At 36.4% G+C, this 17077-nt stretch overlaps 1 protein-coding gene and 1 pseudogene across 1 annotated transcript in view; one reads left to right on the forward strand and one right to left on the reverse strand.

Annotated features, from left to right (window-relative positions):
- The window catches only part of TTC6 (tetratricopeptide repeat domain 6), a 179795-nt gene that overhangs the window by 79192 nt on the left and 83526 nt on the right, over window positions 1-17077 (reverse strand). The window contains exons 9-11 of the mRNA XM_012806438.2: window positions 10248-10352; window positions 5850-5942; window positions 404-478 (exon numbers count right to left, since the gene is read on the reverse strand). Of these exons, the coding sequence (XP_012661892.2) occupies window positions 404-478; window positions 5850-5942; window positions 10248-10352 (273 nt within the window). The remainder of the gene's footprint in view (window positions 1-403; window positions 479-5849; window positions 5943-10247; window positions 10353-17077) is intronic.
- On the forward strand, window positions 3823-4341 carry LOC100960477 (annotated as a pseudogene).

A 17077-nucleotide genomic window follows, 5' to 3' on the forward strand; every position in this document is an offset into this window, starting at 1 on the left:
TAATACTCATTACTTATAAAAGATAAGTTAATTCTAATACTTTGATATAGCATTCTCTACCTATTGAGCTATGAAGTTAACTGCATTACTTTTTGCTAATAATAATTTGTTACAGAGATAGATGTTTTTCTTTATAGTGAATTAAGGCCCAAATTTAAAACTTAACAATTTTATACAACTTAGTTATGTATTTCAAGATAAAGTAAAGTACAATAGAAATATTGATTCTTTGTGACTTACTATGCTCCTCTTGTCTCAAATAACTATATATGTAACTCAATATGTAATTAGACTAGAGAATATAAAATATGTGTGTGTGCTTTTTTAAAAAGCCATCAATGATTATTACTGCTAAAAATATAAACATTTCTTTTAGATAGTAAAAACCAAAAAATTATGGTACCTTTAATGGTAGAAATTCTGTACTGCCATGTTTTAGGGTATTTTCATACGATGCAGATTTTCTTAATAAGAAAGACTGGAAAATCAAATGAAAAATATATATTAACCATAGATAGTATTTGGTAAAACTAAAATATCATCTGACAGTTGGCTAACAATCACCATTTAGGTAATTATTTAGTATTTCTTGCTGATTTTGAAATCACTGACTTCATAGGGAGTAAAAGAATTTAAAAGTCAGCAATTAATTTAGAAAAGTATATAATGAAAACTATCTTATTTTTAAAACCTCAACGTGCTCTAACAGCCCTCCTATGTCCAAGGTAGTATAGCGCAAAGCTTCCCAGCTGGTGTAAGCAGCGCTGGTGTGTGTGAATGTACAATGGATATGCTGAGCCAGGAATCCCCTGAACCATGAAGCTTCACTGGTTGGACCTGGGGCAGCTACTGTCCCCTGGAAAGTCACTTCTCATCATTAGGAGCCTCAACCTTTTACTCCAGAGGACTTACACAAATATCATAGTAGCACCCAGACTGGTGTTACTACATTAAGAGTTGGAAAGCACTACTGTGCTAGAATGGAAAGTACCAAAGAAAAGGACATGTTTCATGCCCTCAAACAATATATTAGTAAAATAGCAAAAAAGAAATATCTATAATCAAACTGACTGTGGCAATGACTATACAGATGGCACAAATCTGGTGCAAAGAGAATTCAGGGGGAGACACAATTCTGCAAGGAGAGGATCCTGGGCAGCCCAGCTTGAAGAGATAGTGTCAAAGCTGGTGGAAGGCAGCAGTATTTCTATACATGGAGAAGGAGTCAAGAACATCCCAGGCCAAGGGGTCAGCCTAAATGGGCACAGAAGAGTCCCAAAGTGTCAGTAAATATAAGCCACTGGTACAGGCATACACAGAGTCCATCAAGGTCCATGGAAGGAGAAGCATATGATTGAGGCCAGGTCATAAGGCGTCTTTGAGTCCTCAGACTTGACTTTACAGGTGGAGTTACTAGATTTGCTGAGAAATGAGTGACACAATCATACCTGTGTTTTAAGAATATAGCAGGATGTTGTAGTCATAAATTCTCTGTACCCTAATGGCAATTATGGCAACACCAAAAATAAATAAATGGGACTAGACTAAATTAAAAAGTTCTGCTCTGCTAAGGAAATAATCAATAGAGAAAAGAGCCAACTTATAGAATGAGAGAAAATATTTGCAAACTATACATCCAATGTGTAATAACCATAATCTACAAAGAACTCAAACAAATCAGCAAAGCAATTTTAAAAACCCAGCCCCATTAAAAAGTGGGCAAAGACTTCTATTACAATGTTTAAAAGCAGTGAAGACAATGGGCAACCTTGCCTGGTTCCTGTAAAGATTCTTGGAGAGAGTGCAGGGGAAACACTTGAAGAAATTGGCTTGAGAGAATACTTTATGAGGAGGACCCCCCGGGCAATTGAAGGAACACCAAAAATACATTAACAGGATCTTATCAAACTAAAAAGCTTCTTCACAGCCAAGAACACAGTAAGTAAACCAAGCAGACAGCCCTCAGAATGGGAGAGGATATTGGCAGGTTATGCTTCTGATAAAAGTTTGATAACCAGAATCCACAGAGAACTCAAACTTACTGATAACAAAAGAACAAGTAACCCCATTTCACTGTGGGCAAGGGACTTGAACAGAAGCTTCTCTGAAGAAGATAGGCACATGGCCTACAGACACATAAAAAAAATGCTCATCATCTAATAATCAGAGAAATGCAAATCAAAACCACTTTGAGATATCATCTAATTTCAGTAAGAGTGGCTCATATAACAAAATCCCCAAACTACAGATGTTGGCGTGGATGTGGAGAAAAGAGAACACCTCTGCACTGCTGGTGGGAATGCAAGCTAATACGCCCCTTTTGGAAAAAAGTGTGGAGAATACTCAGGGATCTAAAAGTAGACCTGCCGTTCAATCCTGCAATTCCTCTACTAGGAATATATCCAAAAGACCAAAAATCACTTTATAACAAAGGTATTTGCACCAGATTGTTCATTGCAGCTCAATTCATAATAGCCAAGTCATTGAAGAAGCCCAAGTGCCCATTGATCCATGAATGGATTAGCCTTTTAAAAAGATGGAGACTTTACCTCTTTTATATTTATACAGATGGAGCTGAAACATATCCTATTTAGTAAAGTATCTCAAGACTGGAGGGAAAAGTATCCAATGTACTCAGTATATTATGAAATCAATTTACAATCACTCGCACTTTCATATGAAGAATAGATCACAACTATGGCCCAGGATGAAGGGGGGGATGGGAGGGGAGGGAGGAAGTCAGATGGAGGGTGAATGGTGGGATCACACCTATGGTGCATATTACAAGGGTCATGTCAGATCTATTAAGTATAGAGTATAAATGTCTTAACATAATAATTAAGTAAATGAGGTGAGGGATATATCAACCAGTACCACGTAAGCATTCTAAACTGTATATGAAATCAGCACATTGTACCCCATAAATGCAATAAAAAAAATAAATAAATAAAAAGTGGGCAAAAAGTATAAACAGAAACTTCTCAAAAGAAGAAAGACAAGTGGCTAATAATTATAAGAAAAAATGCTCAATATCACTAATTGCTAGGAAAATAAATGCAAATTAAAATCACAATGAGATAGCACCATATCTCTGCTAAAATGGCTTTTATTAAAAATTAAAAAACAATAGACACTGGTATGGATGCTGAGAGAAAGGAACACTTATACACTGATGGTGGAACTACAAATTAGTATAAGCTCTATGGAAAACAGTATGGAGATTCCTCAAAGAACTAAAAGATATACGATTCAATCCAGCAATTCCACTACTGGGTATCTACCCAAAGGAAAAGAAGTCATTTTATCAAAAAGACACTTGCACTTGAATGTTTATTGCAGCACAATTCACAATTGCAAAGATGTGGAATCAACCCAAGTGCCCATCAATTCATGAGTGGAATTGATAAAATGTGACATATGTATACCATGGAGTACTACTCGGCCATAAAAAAGGATAAATTGCCTTTTGCAGCAATTTGAATGGAACTGGAATCCATTATCCTAAGTGAAGCATCACAAGAATGGAAAAACAAATACCACATGTACTCGCTATTAAATTATAACTAACCTATGAGCACAAAGGGGAGTAAGGCTCCATGGGAACCAAGCAGTGGGGAAGGGGAGATGGGGATGGGCAAAAATCTACCGAACAGGTATGATGACCACTATTTGGTGATGAGCACACTTACAGCCATAACTCAAGAACTGCAAAAGCAAAATCCATGTAACCTAAAATATTTGTATCCCTTAAAATTTTGAAATAAAAAATCACTTTCTTCTCAAGCTTAGTGTTTGGTCAGCAGGAACCCAGGTGGGTTTAACATGTGTTTCGAGAAGTGTTATTTCTGTTCAGGCCAATCTACCCCAGCCACAGCATGATGTTCGTCCACAATAATTTTTGCAAGGTGTTCAGATTTTGTAAATCCAAATGTCATAAAAACTTTCAAAAGAAGCCAATCCTCACAAGGTCAGGTAGATTAAAGCATTCTGGAAAGCAGCTGGTAAAGAGCTTACGGTGGATAATTCATTTGAATTTGAAAAACATAGAAACAAACTTGTCCAATACCAAAGAGAGCTATGGAATAAAAACTATTGATGCAAGAAGACAGTTGAAGAGATCAAACAGAAACGCCAAGCTAAATTTATAATGAACAGACTGAAGAAAAATAAAGAGCTACAGAAAGTCCAGGACATCAAGGAAGTCAAGCAAAACACCCGTCTTCTCCGAGCCCCTCTTGGAGGCAAAGGGAAGAAGTTGGGGAGAAAACGGTGCAGCAGTTACAAGAGGATGTGGACATGGAAGATCTTATTGTCTGTGACCATTTCTACACATACATTTGAAAACGTCCTTTGGAGACTAGAACTTCTAAGTTATTGATTTTTTTTTTTTAATGTAAAGTCACTCAAATGAAAGGGAATTAAAAATATATCTCCCACATTGCTGTCTGCAAAACATCAGATAGGATGGATGTTTGCTTGCACCTCAGTGTTAAACCTTCACTGATAGATGTGCTCGTGTAAATTATGAAAATTCTGTTTGTAAATACAGAAGTGAATTGTGGCCATAAAATGGTCATGCCATTTGGATAATGGCCCTGGACAGCATTTATGTAATAACTAAGGATAAAAGTTCTGGCTAGTGATATATAAAAGTAAAATTTTCTTTGCAGTAAAATAGTCCCTTTATTAATGTTATATGAGGGAGATAGGGAAAGGAACTAACAGTTCCTTTGTGACTATTAGTTTCCAGCCATATCTTTTATTTTGATCAGTATTTCCTGTTTTGAGGTTATTGGTAGCTTTAAAACCATAATGGCCTTGTATCATGAATCCTAGACTGACCTGTTTTGGCCTGTTTTGACTGTCTAATAGGTATTTATAGATGTCGGGGATGAAAGCAGAATAATCTTGGCCTGATATGGCGCTGTATAATTTCCACTATGGGGAATAGTCAGTTCTAACCTGGGACTCCTAGTAAAATAAGCTTTATTTTTCTAGCCCAGCAGTGATCTAGAAGCAGTGCCTTTTAAATTTTGTCGTGCAATTTTCTTTATAAAAGCTCCACTTCTTGTTCGTCCACATAAAGTTCAGGTCATTACCACACCAGTTATGTAAACCTAACACCTCTCTTCTTCCCTCAACCTCTATCTTTTTTCTTTTACTTGCTGCACTGACTTGGATCCACTGTGGTGACACTAAAATCACCAGTGTGCATTTAAAATGATCAGTTTTACTCTGCTTCATGCCCATAAATAGCTTCCATCATTGATGAAAAGACTCATAAATACATTCCTTTGATCATTTAAGACCTAGACAAGAATAAGGGAAAAAACTAGGAATTTCAGAAAAGCTCACAGCAGAGGTCCTGCTGTTGGTTAGTGAGTAACATTTTCTGAGTGTCATAAAAATAGCATATTTGAGAAAGAGGAAATATGTCCTCAGCAAAGATATCATTGAATGATCTGAGACATTTCCCAGAATGAGGAAGCACCAAGAAATAATTTTTTTTTTTTTTTGAGACAGGAGCCTCAAGCTGTCCCCCTGGGCAGAGTGCCGTGGCATCTCAGCTCACAGCAACCTCCAACTCCTGGGCTCAAGCGAGTCTCCTGCCTCTGCCTCCCAAGTAGCTGGGACCACAGGTGCCCGCCACAACGCCCGGCTATTTTTTTTGGTTGCAGCCATCATTGTTGTTCGGCGGGCCCGGGCCGGGGATTCGAACCCACCACCCTTGGGTGTACATGGCTGGTGCCTTAGCCACTTGAGCCACAGGTGCCGAGCCAAGAAATAATTTCTAAACAGTTAACAGATACAGAAGCCAACCCACAATTAAGCACAAAAATTATACATACCTGAAAAGCTGATTTGCCATGCTCCACAGTAATGATACTTTCTTGGCTTCCAGATAGAAATTTCTCAATTACAAGTCTGCTTGTTTGAACACTCTATGACAAAAAGATGGTAATTTTAAATTATGTTTTGAAATTCTTTTAAAAGTTTATGACTAATAAACTGTAGCATATATATATACACACACACACACACACACACCATGGAATACTATTCAGATATTAAAAAAAATAAGATGGAGACTTTTTATCTCTTGTATTTATCTGGATGAATTTGGAGAACATTCTCCTAAGTATCTCAAGAATGGAAAGGCATGCCTCCCATGTACTCAGTACTAATGTGAAAACAGTAGATCAAGAACTACAGGCCCACAGGAGAGAAAAACACAACTAAATTCATGAAAGGGAAGAGGGTGGGAGGGGGCTTGATAAGTTCCCACCTATCGAGTACAATGTAAGGGCAGCTGGCACACTTCCTGGGTGAAGGACTCAACTGCAATTCAGATTTTGGACATTACCTTAAAATTGCAAATACTGTGACCTAATTATATGTGCCCTCATATTAAACATGCATACATAAAATGTCTATTTATTTATTATGACTATAATGTCATAGTACATTATCACCAAAAGGAAAATCATGTGAAAGGTGAAATGGGGAGAATTCTAAAAAATATTTACCAAGATTCCTCAAAGTCCAGCTAGAGCTTTAGTATTGGGCCAAAGCCTGCATTATGGCTTCAGTGTTGGTCTTTAGCCAAATGAGTATTTTCACACTACTTATGACATCCTTAATCTTAGGAGTGATCAATGATCTCACAGGTTAGCATTGAACCTATTTAGCATATCAACATCAGGATGATGAACAAGATATATTGTCTAGATTTCTTGACAAAACACAACTATTCATTTTTAAATATAAGCAAGCACTCTGAATGTAAATTGAAAAGATTTCCTTAAATGCCTTATACTTTGAATTCCACTCATCAATGAAGCCATACATGTATATTTGTTGTTCTAAAGTAAGCTGCTATAATGATTATGGTTATTATTAGATACTATTTCTCTTTCTTATAATCAGTGAAAAGATATGCAGGAACTAGAACACCTAAATTTGACAGCCTGGTGGATTCATGGTAATAAAAGCAGGTTGCTGCTTTATTTGTTTGCTAAAATGCTTAGATGTCAAACCACAAACATGACAAATTTTTTAAATATTTGTTGAATTTTTAAAAATCCGTATTTTAAAAGTATCATGTAATTAGCACTGATAATTTAGGAATCACCAGCACTGAATTTTGGCCAAAAATCCTGTCTTAGGTTTTGTTTCTAAAACATAACACTAGCACAACATAAGGTAAGAGAATTCCTAGGCATAGCAGAAAGGGACTTAGCCACTGTCCTCATTGTTCTTCAAAGACAAACTAAATGATATACAAGAGAGGTTGGAACTATTTTGTCCTGTGCTTACATAAGATATTGAAATATGATGGAATGATGGCTGTGACGTATTTCAAAGAACGCTTTTAACAACAAGAAGCACAAAAAACGTTATTTGTGGATGTCAAAACAGCAGATAAACAATATGCGGTTGCTTATTTTTAAAAGAGCACAAGGTTCATCATGTTGGAACCTTAAAACTTTTCAAAATATTGCCCAAATTAATGTGCATTGAAAGAGCAATCACAGTGCTGCTTTAACAGTATCCAGTGGAAAAAATCCTCCTACTCTACTTCAGAGATATTGCTGAAATTAGACTTCAAGAGGTTAAGATAATAGTACAAGGTTACCCTAAAAGTGGCGTTCAATCCAAGACTGATTCCAAAGACTGCACTTGGTGTAGTCTTGCCATAGTGTAAACATGATAACTACAAATAACACCACTGGGTTAGTAGATACTGGAATATCTAGTACCCAGTATACCACAAAGAAAAAAATCAATAAATTCTAAAAAACTGGGATCCTGAAGAATTCATCTTCTTACGCTAATAAGAATAAAATTTAAACAAAATCATTCCAACAAATTAAAAAAAACTTAAAGGTCTTTCTCATGTTAAGTGGTATATCAAAAAGAAAATGAAAATTATAATGGGAAAAATTTAGGAAATAAGCAAAGATAGTACAAATAAAAATTTATGAAATAAAGTCAAAGCCTTACACAAAACTCATAAGTTAAAAAGTTTATAAGTTAAAACTCTCATCACTTAAAGAAAGAAGAAAGACAAATTAATTAAGTTGTCAACACAAGAAATTAGAAAATAACGTCAAAGTGGAACGTAGACATTCCCTGGAAAACAGAAAGCCAGTAACCAAAAAATTTCAAAACGAGAGAAGTAATAAAAGTTCAGAGCACCAAAACTTTAATTCATAATTATTTCAAAAATTTTTGGTCAAAGGTAGTGGATTGAACTTTTTTGTTTCTCTGGCCATGATATCAAACAGCTATTGCATCATATATCATAAATCTCACTAAAATAACAAAATAAAAGTGATGGTATTATGCCATTACTTATGATTATCATAGTGGTCTAACAAACAGAGAGCATAGCATTTGTAATTGAACACAAAAAAGAAAATATCAAACTATTTCTAAAAATTCTATTCTAAATAAGAAAAATCAGAAATATCATTAGAAATGGGGGAAAATGATACAAGATAAGAAATGAAGATGAAAATTGACAAAATATAACATATGCAACTCTATGCACATAACTTATAAATCTCAACTGAATAGGTGGCTTGCTGTAAGAATACAAGTTACCAATTGACTCAAGAAAAAACAGTAAACATGAGTAGCCCAAGTGCTAGAAAAGAAAAAAATTTAAATATCAAACAATTGCCATTCCAAATGGTTCAGATATGTTCAGCAATTTCTACCAAATATTCGGGATTATTTCTATACTATATGAATTCAAGAATTTTTTTTTAAACAGTCTCACTCTGTCACCCTTGGTAGAGTGCCGTGGAATCATAGCTCACAGCAACCTCAAACTCTAGGGCTCCAGTGACTCTGTTGTTTCAGCCTCCCTAGTAGCTGGCACTACAGGTGCCTACCATGACACCTCCCTATTTCTAGAGACAGTCTTGCTATTGCTCAGTCTGGTCTTAAACTCCTGAGCTCAAGCAATCCATCCAGCTCGGCCTCCCAGAGTGCTGGGATTATAGGCGTGAGCCACCATGCCTGACCCAATTCCAGGATATTTTAAAAGATGAAATGTTCTCCAATGAACTTTATAAATCTTGAACACTCTGATAGCAAAGTCCAACAAAGGAAAAAAAATCCTATATATATATTTCACTCACGAGTATACGTTAAAAATAAAACATGGCCTAACAGAATTTAATATAATAATTCAAGAATATTACACCATAATCAAGTAATCAGAGAAATATAAAGGTATTTAATGCTAACACTCTAGACATATAGTATCAATAGATCAAACAAAACATGATTCCATCACTGCCCTGGTCGCAAGGAAGCTAAGAGCTTCCTGACCCTATTTCAGGCAACAGCATATGGGCACTAAATTTCTTTGAATTAAACTTACTCCTGGCTTTATTGTACTATTACTCTTGTTACGCTTGCCCCATGATTTCTCTAACTTTTTTGTTTTATCCTTTTCTGATATACATGTTTTAGTAGGCACCTAAAACACTGTGCAAATGAAATAGCCCTACATACTACTAAAAACGTACACACAGTGATGCTCACCACCGAATTACTGTACGAGGCAAATTAAGAAGGAAGAAGAAATAAGACGGCAAAGAAGAAAGGAGGAGAAAACAGAGGAAGAACAATTTTTACAAGTGAAAGAAACGGAACCCAAAATGTTGGCAGTGTTGTCTCTGAGAAACAAATAATAGAAGATTTTATTTTCATTCTCTTGATTTGTCTTACTTTTTAAATAATCAGTATAAATAAGGAAATATTCTTTAAGGGAAGAAAAAAGATTAATAACTGTATGTGAGTAGTGTTAAACACTTTTAACATTAAATTAACTGTTTTTTAAAAGCAAATTAAAATACCATGAAGAGCCTCTAAACGAACCTTAAATTCTCAGTCAAATAAAATACCCTTTCCAAAAGAAACAGAACATTATTCTAATGAGTTAAAGTAACACAGATAAGTATAACATTTTAAAACATATAATATAAAAGTATAGTTATATTTATAGGAATATATAAAATTACAGCTTTATAAGCACATAGGTATATATGTCCATAAATATAATGATTATTTATAACACACTATTAACTACTTACATCTATATAAATAATTTCTACAGTGCCTTCCAAGCAATCCTTAACAGCTGTCTGATAAAACTACTGTCAGAATCAATTATACAATTTAATTATTAAATAATAACAACAACAATAGAGAAAACTCATTCGATATGTTACCTCATATTTTGGATATAAGGTTTCCTTCATGACAGATTCTGGTACGGAGAATTTGGGGGCAGCTGTATTCCAAAATATCTTCGTACATCCTGGATAAGCACACATCTTTGAAAATAAATAACATAAAAGGCTGTCAGAAATGGGAACAAATGGCCCCTAGGGTAAAAATCCAAGCTCCTCTCAGATTTATTTTTAGTAGCTAAGAAAGTGATTGGTTCCGCACCGTCTGAGAATCTGGGAAAACCAACTATTCACACCCATCAGATTGGCAAGAATGTAAAAGCAAGCAACACCAAGGGATGCGAAGGTTGTGGGAAATTGGTAGATCCATCTCTAGTAAAATAGAAAATGTACATGCCCCACTCTCCACCAACTGCACTTCCAGCCATATGGGCAAATTCTTCTACACACGCATAGAGACCTATGTACAGGATATTCAGAGAGAATATGAAATAGCAGAAAACAAAGCCCAATATATTATCTTCACTAATGGAAAAACAAATAAATGTAGCACACTCCTGTAATTAAGCATTATAAAGCCATTAAAACACAAAAATTATGGTCCATAGATGGATCTTAAAAGCATGGTATTGAGAATAAAATAAGCAAGTTTTAGAAAGAGACACATAAAATCGTTCACTTATATAAACGTATCTAGAACACACAAAACCATATAATCTACTACTTAGGGTCACAAATGCATCTAGTGAAGTATAAACTCAGGGACTGGCAAGATCCCATTGTACCAGGAACTGTCCTTGAGCAGGAGGAAGAGACCTGGAACTAGGAAGGAGGACAAGAGGACTTACTTTGTCTATTTTTAGAATTTCTTTTATTAAAAAAAAAAAAAAAACCTGAAACCTATATGACGAAATGTTAACATTTATGAATTCTAAAAAATTTGTTCCCAGGTGTTTGTTTTCTGGTTTCTGTTTCTTTTCCAAATAAAAATTCATCCAGCTTAGGGGATATTTTAGGGACATGAAACTATTCTGTATGATCCTGGAATTGTGGTGACATGATATTAGGCACTTGTCAAAACCCATTGAACTTGGCAGCACAGAGAGTAACTTTTGATATAATGCAAATTTCCTGCCTGCAGCCATACCACCCTGAATGTGCCCTACTGCATCTGTAATACAAATTTTTAAAAATCATCTAGGAGGTCAGAAGGAAGCCCAGGATGGAAAGCAGAATGTAACAAAACCATCTAACTGTATTAAAATGCATGACACAACCTCGGCAAGGAGGGTGGAGGGAAAAGTTGCTGACTATAGTAATTCTAGAAAGAGTGGAAAATATAAAACTAAAGGCAAAAGAAACTGTACATTCAAGGTCAGACAGTTAAGTTCAGAAGCTCAATCTAGAAAAAGGGCTACACACCTCACTGCTGAACACCATACAGTCACCTTCAAAGTGCTCCTCTAGAGAAGCTAAGTACCAATGCCCCCCACCTAGTCCACCCTTCAAAACACTTTTTCTAGGATGAGTTCATGAACTTAATTGTCAGACCTCATAAGACAACAGTTCTGATAGCTATTCCAGAAAAAGAGTTCCAAGACTGCTCTGAAGAGCAGACTAGGTGCTGGTGATGGTGCATAGCTTCCCAAGGGGAGCACTTCAAAGGTGACCATAGTGATGTCCAGCAATGAGGTAGCACTTTTTCTAGGATGAGTTTGCGAATTTAATTGTCCAACCTCACATAGCACTCTAGGTCATAAAGTGTATCCCACGGGAATATGGATTAATAATTCTGACACTTCCACACATGTGTACTGAAACTGAAAAAATTAAATCAATCAGGAGAGGCTGGTGAGGGCCAAGTTTTTCACAGTTTGGGGTGGGAGTTTAAAATAAGCAGGAGACGAAGTTAAAATGACCCACAAGGTAACAGATTAGAGTTGGAGACATGGGTGTGAGTGGTAGTGTGTGGCTTAATGCAGACACCCATGTTTATGTATGGAAATACTGCTGTGTGTATTTATACAAGTCAGTGTACACAAGCATCTCCTGCTTTGCCAGCGTGGAAGCCACAAAGCCCAGTAGCAATGAACAGTCCTACTACCAAGACTCTGGCTTTTAGTGACAGTCTCCAATGAAGGGAAACAGGGATTAGAAATGGCTAATTCTAGGGCTGGAACAGGAAATATACAAGATGAGCCTGGAATCTTTTACACTGCCAAAAATTACAAAAGTGCTTGAAAAGAAAAACTCCCCACAGTGATGAGATCTGTCAAAAGAGACATAGGAGCCAACTGAAGGCCTTCCCAGTGGCCAAAGCTCAAATAATTCTGGCAAAACTAACAATCATAATAATAAATCAGTAATGAGTCTCAGAAACTGTCACAATCGAGAGGAGCCCAAGGAGACGTGACAACCAAATGTGATGTGGTATCCTGGATGGGACCCCGGGATAGAAAAAGGACATTACATAAAAACTCAGGAAATCTGAACGAAGAGTGGACCTTGGTTGCTAATGATATATCCATACTGATTCATCAATTTTCCCAGACGCCCCATATTACTGTAAACTGTTGTGTAAATGACTCAGGGCTGCTGTAACAAATTACCACTGGACGGTTTAAAACAACAGAAATGTATTCTCTCACAGTTCTGGGGTCAGGTGAAAGAAAGACTATACTTGCTCTGAAGACACTGAGGAAGAATTCTTCCTTGCTTCTTCCTGGCTTCTGGTGGTGGCTGGCAGTCCTTGGCATTCCTTTGCGCGTACCTGCACCATTCCAAGTTCTGCCTCCAACATCACCTGGTCTCCTTCTGTGTGTGTGTGTGTGTGTGTGTGTGTGTGTTCATCTGGTGTTCTCCTTTTACCTGGATACCAGTCATAATGGATTTAAGGCCCATCTTAGATCCAGGATAATCTCATCACAAAATCCTTAACTTCATTACATCTACAAAGACCCATTTTCCAGATGAGGGTCATTCACGTATACAAGGAGTTAGGACGTGGACATATTTTCTGGGCACCACTATTCAACCCACTCCTACTATGTTAATAAAAGGGTAAAAAGAGTATGGGGAGATATGGGGAACCTCCATACTCTCTTTACAAATTTTCTGTAGGTCTAAAATTATTCTAAAAAATAAATATGGATTATCAATAAGATAATTTTTAAAACAGTTAAAAGAAAATATAATTTTTAAAACAGTTGCAAACAAAAACTTAATCAGGCATTCATGATAAGATCTTGAAGAAAATGTAGTTAGATTTTAAAATAACACCTATTTGAATCCATTCCAGTATTGGTAATTATGTTTTCTTTAATGCTTTTCTTGTCTTTTAATAATGCTTAATTAGATTGTGCATTTTCCCAACAAATGTCTCTTATTCACCAGAAAAATGAGCTCAAATGATTTTAAAGCATCAATTTGCAAGCATTATGAACACTTGATGGTGGTATTTCCTGGAACACAGATGGTACACAGACTTTACAGAGAAAAATAAAAGACAACCCAGTAAATAAAAAGTCACGGTTACACAGTGATGCTGAATCTTGAGCACTTTTATTTCTAGTCAGAAATATAATCCTCAAGTATCCTACATATTTGGTTACATGTCTCCTATTTCTCAAAAGAGTACAGTATTTAGAGAAAGGCAGACTTTGCCATTGCCAGGTAATTTGTCCAATTTAAGAACACAGAATGAAGTTTTTGGTCTCACTTGTCCTCCCTTTTGCTGAGCACACTGCATCATTTTATGCTGTATAGACCTACAGCCAGGAAGTCCTTGCTAAAAGGTGAATAAACTCTTCCAAAATCAGCTGACAAGTTTTCTTCCAAAGATCACCTAGAAATTAAGAGGATTTCAGGTATTCAAATAAAATGTCACAAACAATACAGCAATGCTGCGGTGTAGTGGACCTCCTGCAGCTTAAGCATCCAGAAGAAAGGGATTCCCTTGGAAGCCAGCAAGATACCTACCCCAAGTGGGGAGGGCAGGAGCACTATCACTAAACAGCAGTTCTTTGTTCTCAAGGAAAAGTACAGACGCACCTTCAGGAAAGAGTTTATCACATCAAACTGGCAAAGAAAGACCAATGGTGGTAAATTGATTGCCCCAGCAATGCTCAGAACTTTCTAGGAAAATGATTAAAAACAGCAGGGTTGGTGGCTGCCAGAGCTTGACAGGAGAATTGAGGCTGCACCACAAGCTGAATTACTGTGAAGCGTCCACCTCCTCTTCTTCTTCTTCTCTTCTGCTGGTCCACTAACCGCAATTTTTATATTAAGCTTTTTTGAGATAATGATAGATTCATACAGTTTTAAGAAATAATACAAAGAGATATCACCTACCCTTTGTACAGTTTACCTGAGAGGTAAAAGCCACAGTAAAAAAAATATATCATAAACAAAATGTTGGCATTGATGCCGCCAAGATGCAGGACATTTGCATCATCCATCACAGGGTCCTTCACGTTGTCCTTTCAAGTCAGCTGCATCCCCACTCCTCATCTTGAAACCATGGAAGCTATTGTTCTGGTTAATCACTAATTGACTAGGTCAATTTAATGCTTGTCAGCATCTGCACAGCCCCTAAGGCCACGAGGTCTGTAACAACCCCGTAAGGTAACTCCTGTCCATACTGACAACCAAAGGTCAGAATATTCTGTTCACTAAGGGAGAGAAACATGCAAATTAGTTTCAAGGGTAAGTTAAGTTTCATACAAATACAAGGTAAGGCAGAAAATCAGCTTTCAAAATGTGGTCTGAGACCCTGGGGGAAGGTTATTCGCCTTTTCACTGTAAACCTGGCAGTGCCAAAGCAGGAATCATGACACCAACACCTTAAAAACTGCCTGATAGGGTGGCACCTGGGGCTCAAAGGAGTAGGGCACTGGCCCAAATACCAGAGGTGGCAGGTTCAAACCCAGCCCTGGCCAAAAACCTGCCTGGCAGGAAGCAAGAAAAATGGTTAATTTTATTAGATCTCAACTTTAAAGCACACATGTATTTAGTATTCAGTGTGATTAAATAAGCAGTGCATACAAAATGCATCTGCGATCATGGTGAAGCATGATGGCGTCTCTGAGGAAAAGCAGGTGTGCTGTATGTTTGGTGAACCGACCCAGCCGCCATGTTATTTGAGAGGACAAACACCAAATGGTTATTGAGACTTGAGTATGTGGCAAGCCTTTTGTTGAAAAAGAATGAAGCAAATTTGTCACTTCAAGGGAAATGCTTGACCTGGTTTGTGCCAATGAAAACATTTAAGTTTTTGAGCAAAAATTCAAATTTTGGAAAATTCATGTCCCTCATCATGAGATTTCTGGGTTCCCAAAGCTAAAGACTTTTCTGACATATTAAAAATTAGTCATTTTAATATTGCGTACACAATGAAAAATGTCAACCTTTGAAGAGCCATATGAATAAAGATTTCCCAAATAACCAACGCGTGATAGACATTACAAAATCATGCATGGGTGAAGGTCCATTGAAAGTACAAGGAAAACCAATAGACAACAGTGGAACAAGGTATGAAGAAGTCGTCAACATGATTTCTGATTTAGTTGCAACAAACTTGTTTAGTTGTACAGATTATCATATAATACTTTGGTTTTTTACTATGCTTAATTTTCTTCTTTCCTCTTCCTCCTCCTCTTCTTCTTCTTCTCTTTTGCTCGTCCACTGACCGCAATTTTTATATTAAGCTTTTTTGAGATAATGATAGATTCATACAGTTTTAAGAAATAATACAAAGAGATATCACCTACCCTTCTACAGTTTACCTGAGAGGTAAAAGCCACAATAAAAAAAATCATAAACAAAATGTTGACATTGATGCAGCTAAGATGCAGCACGTTTGCATCATCACAGGGTCCTTCCTCCTATCCCTGAGGATTCAGCATTGTTCTGACAAGTATCAATAGCTCATTCCTTTTCATTGCTGAGGAGTATTCCACCGTAAACTAATTCCTTTCACATTATTCTTCCTATTCAAAATTGTTTTAGCTATTCTAGTTCTTTTGCCTTTGAATAGAAAATTTACAATACTCTTATCTGTATCTACCAAAAAAAATCTTGCTGAAAATTTGAATTGTATTAAACCTAAATATCAGCTGGGGAGAAACGATGTATTTACTATGTTGAGTCTTTCCATCCATGAACACAGAATCTCCCCATTTATTTGTCACTTTGAGTTCCTCTAACAACATTTTGTAGTTTTCAGCATCTAAGTCCTATACATGTTTTGTTAGATTTAAACCTAATTATTCAGGTTTTGAGCAATTGTGAATAATATTATAGTTTCAATGTCAGTATCCACATGTTACTTAACAGACATACATTAATACAATTGTATGTTTACTTGGTATCCTGTGACATTTCTGAGCTCAGTTATCTGAGATCTTTCTTACACAGATTCTTCAGAATTTTCTATGTAGACAACCACAGCAGCAGCAAGTAGTAGCAGTTGTATTGCTTCCTTTTTGGTCTGTACGCTTTTCTTTCTTTCTATTCCACTGCCTAGAATTTCCAGCACTAAGTTGAATAAAAGTGGCAAAGGAAGACAATCAGGCTTTTGCCATAAAGTTGGCTGTAAGTTTCGTAGATGCTCCATATCAAGTTGTAGAAGTTTCCCTCTATTCCTATTTCTCCGAAAATTTTTATCATGAAATTGGGTGTTGAATTTTTGTCCAATGGATTGATATGATTGTTTGATTTTTTTCTTATTTATCCTATTAATATGATGGATTACAATGACTGACTTTCAAATACTGAGCCAGCCTCAAATCCCTCATATAACCCCCTTACGTTATGATGGATAATTCTTTTTATGTATTTTCTAATTCTGTGTCCTAATATTTGTTAAGGAT

This window comes from Otolemur garnettii, unplaced genomic scaffold (genome assembly GCF_000181295.1).
Source record: "Otolemur garnettii isolate 467f Iridium unplaced genomic scaffold, OtoGar3 scaffold00052, whole genome shotgun sequence".
In the NCBI taxonomy this organism is placed as follows: Eukaryota; Metazoa; Chordata; class Mammalia; order Primates; family Galagidae; genus Otolemur; species Otolemur garnettii.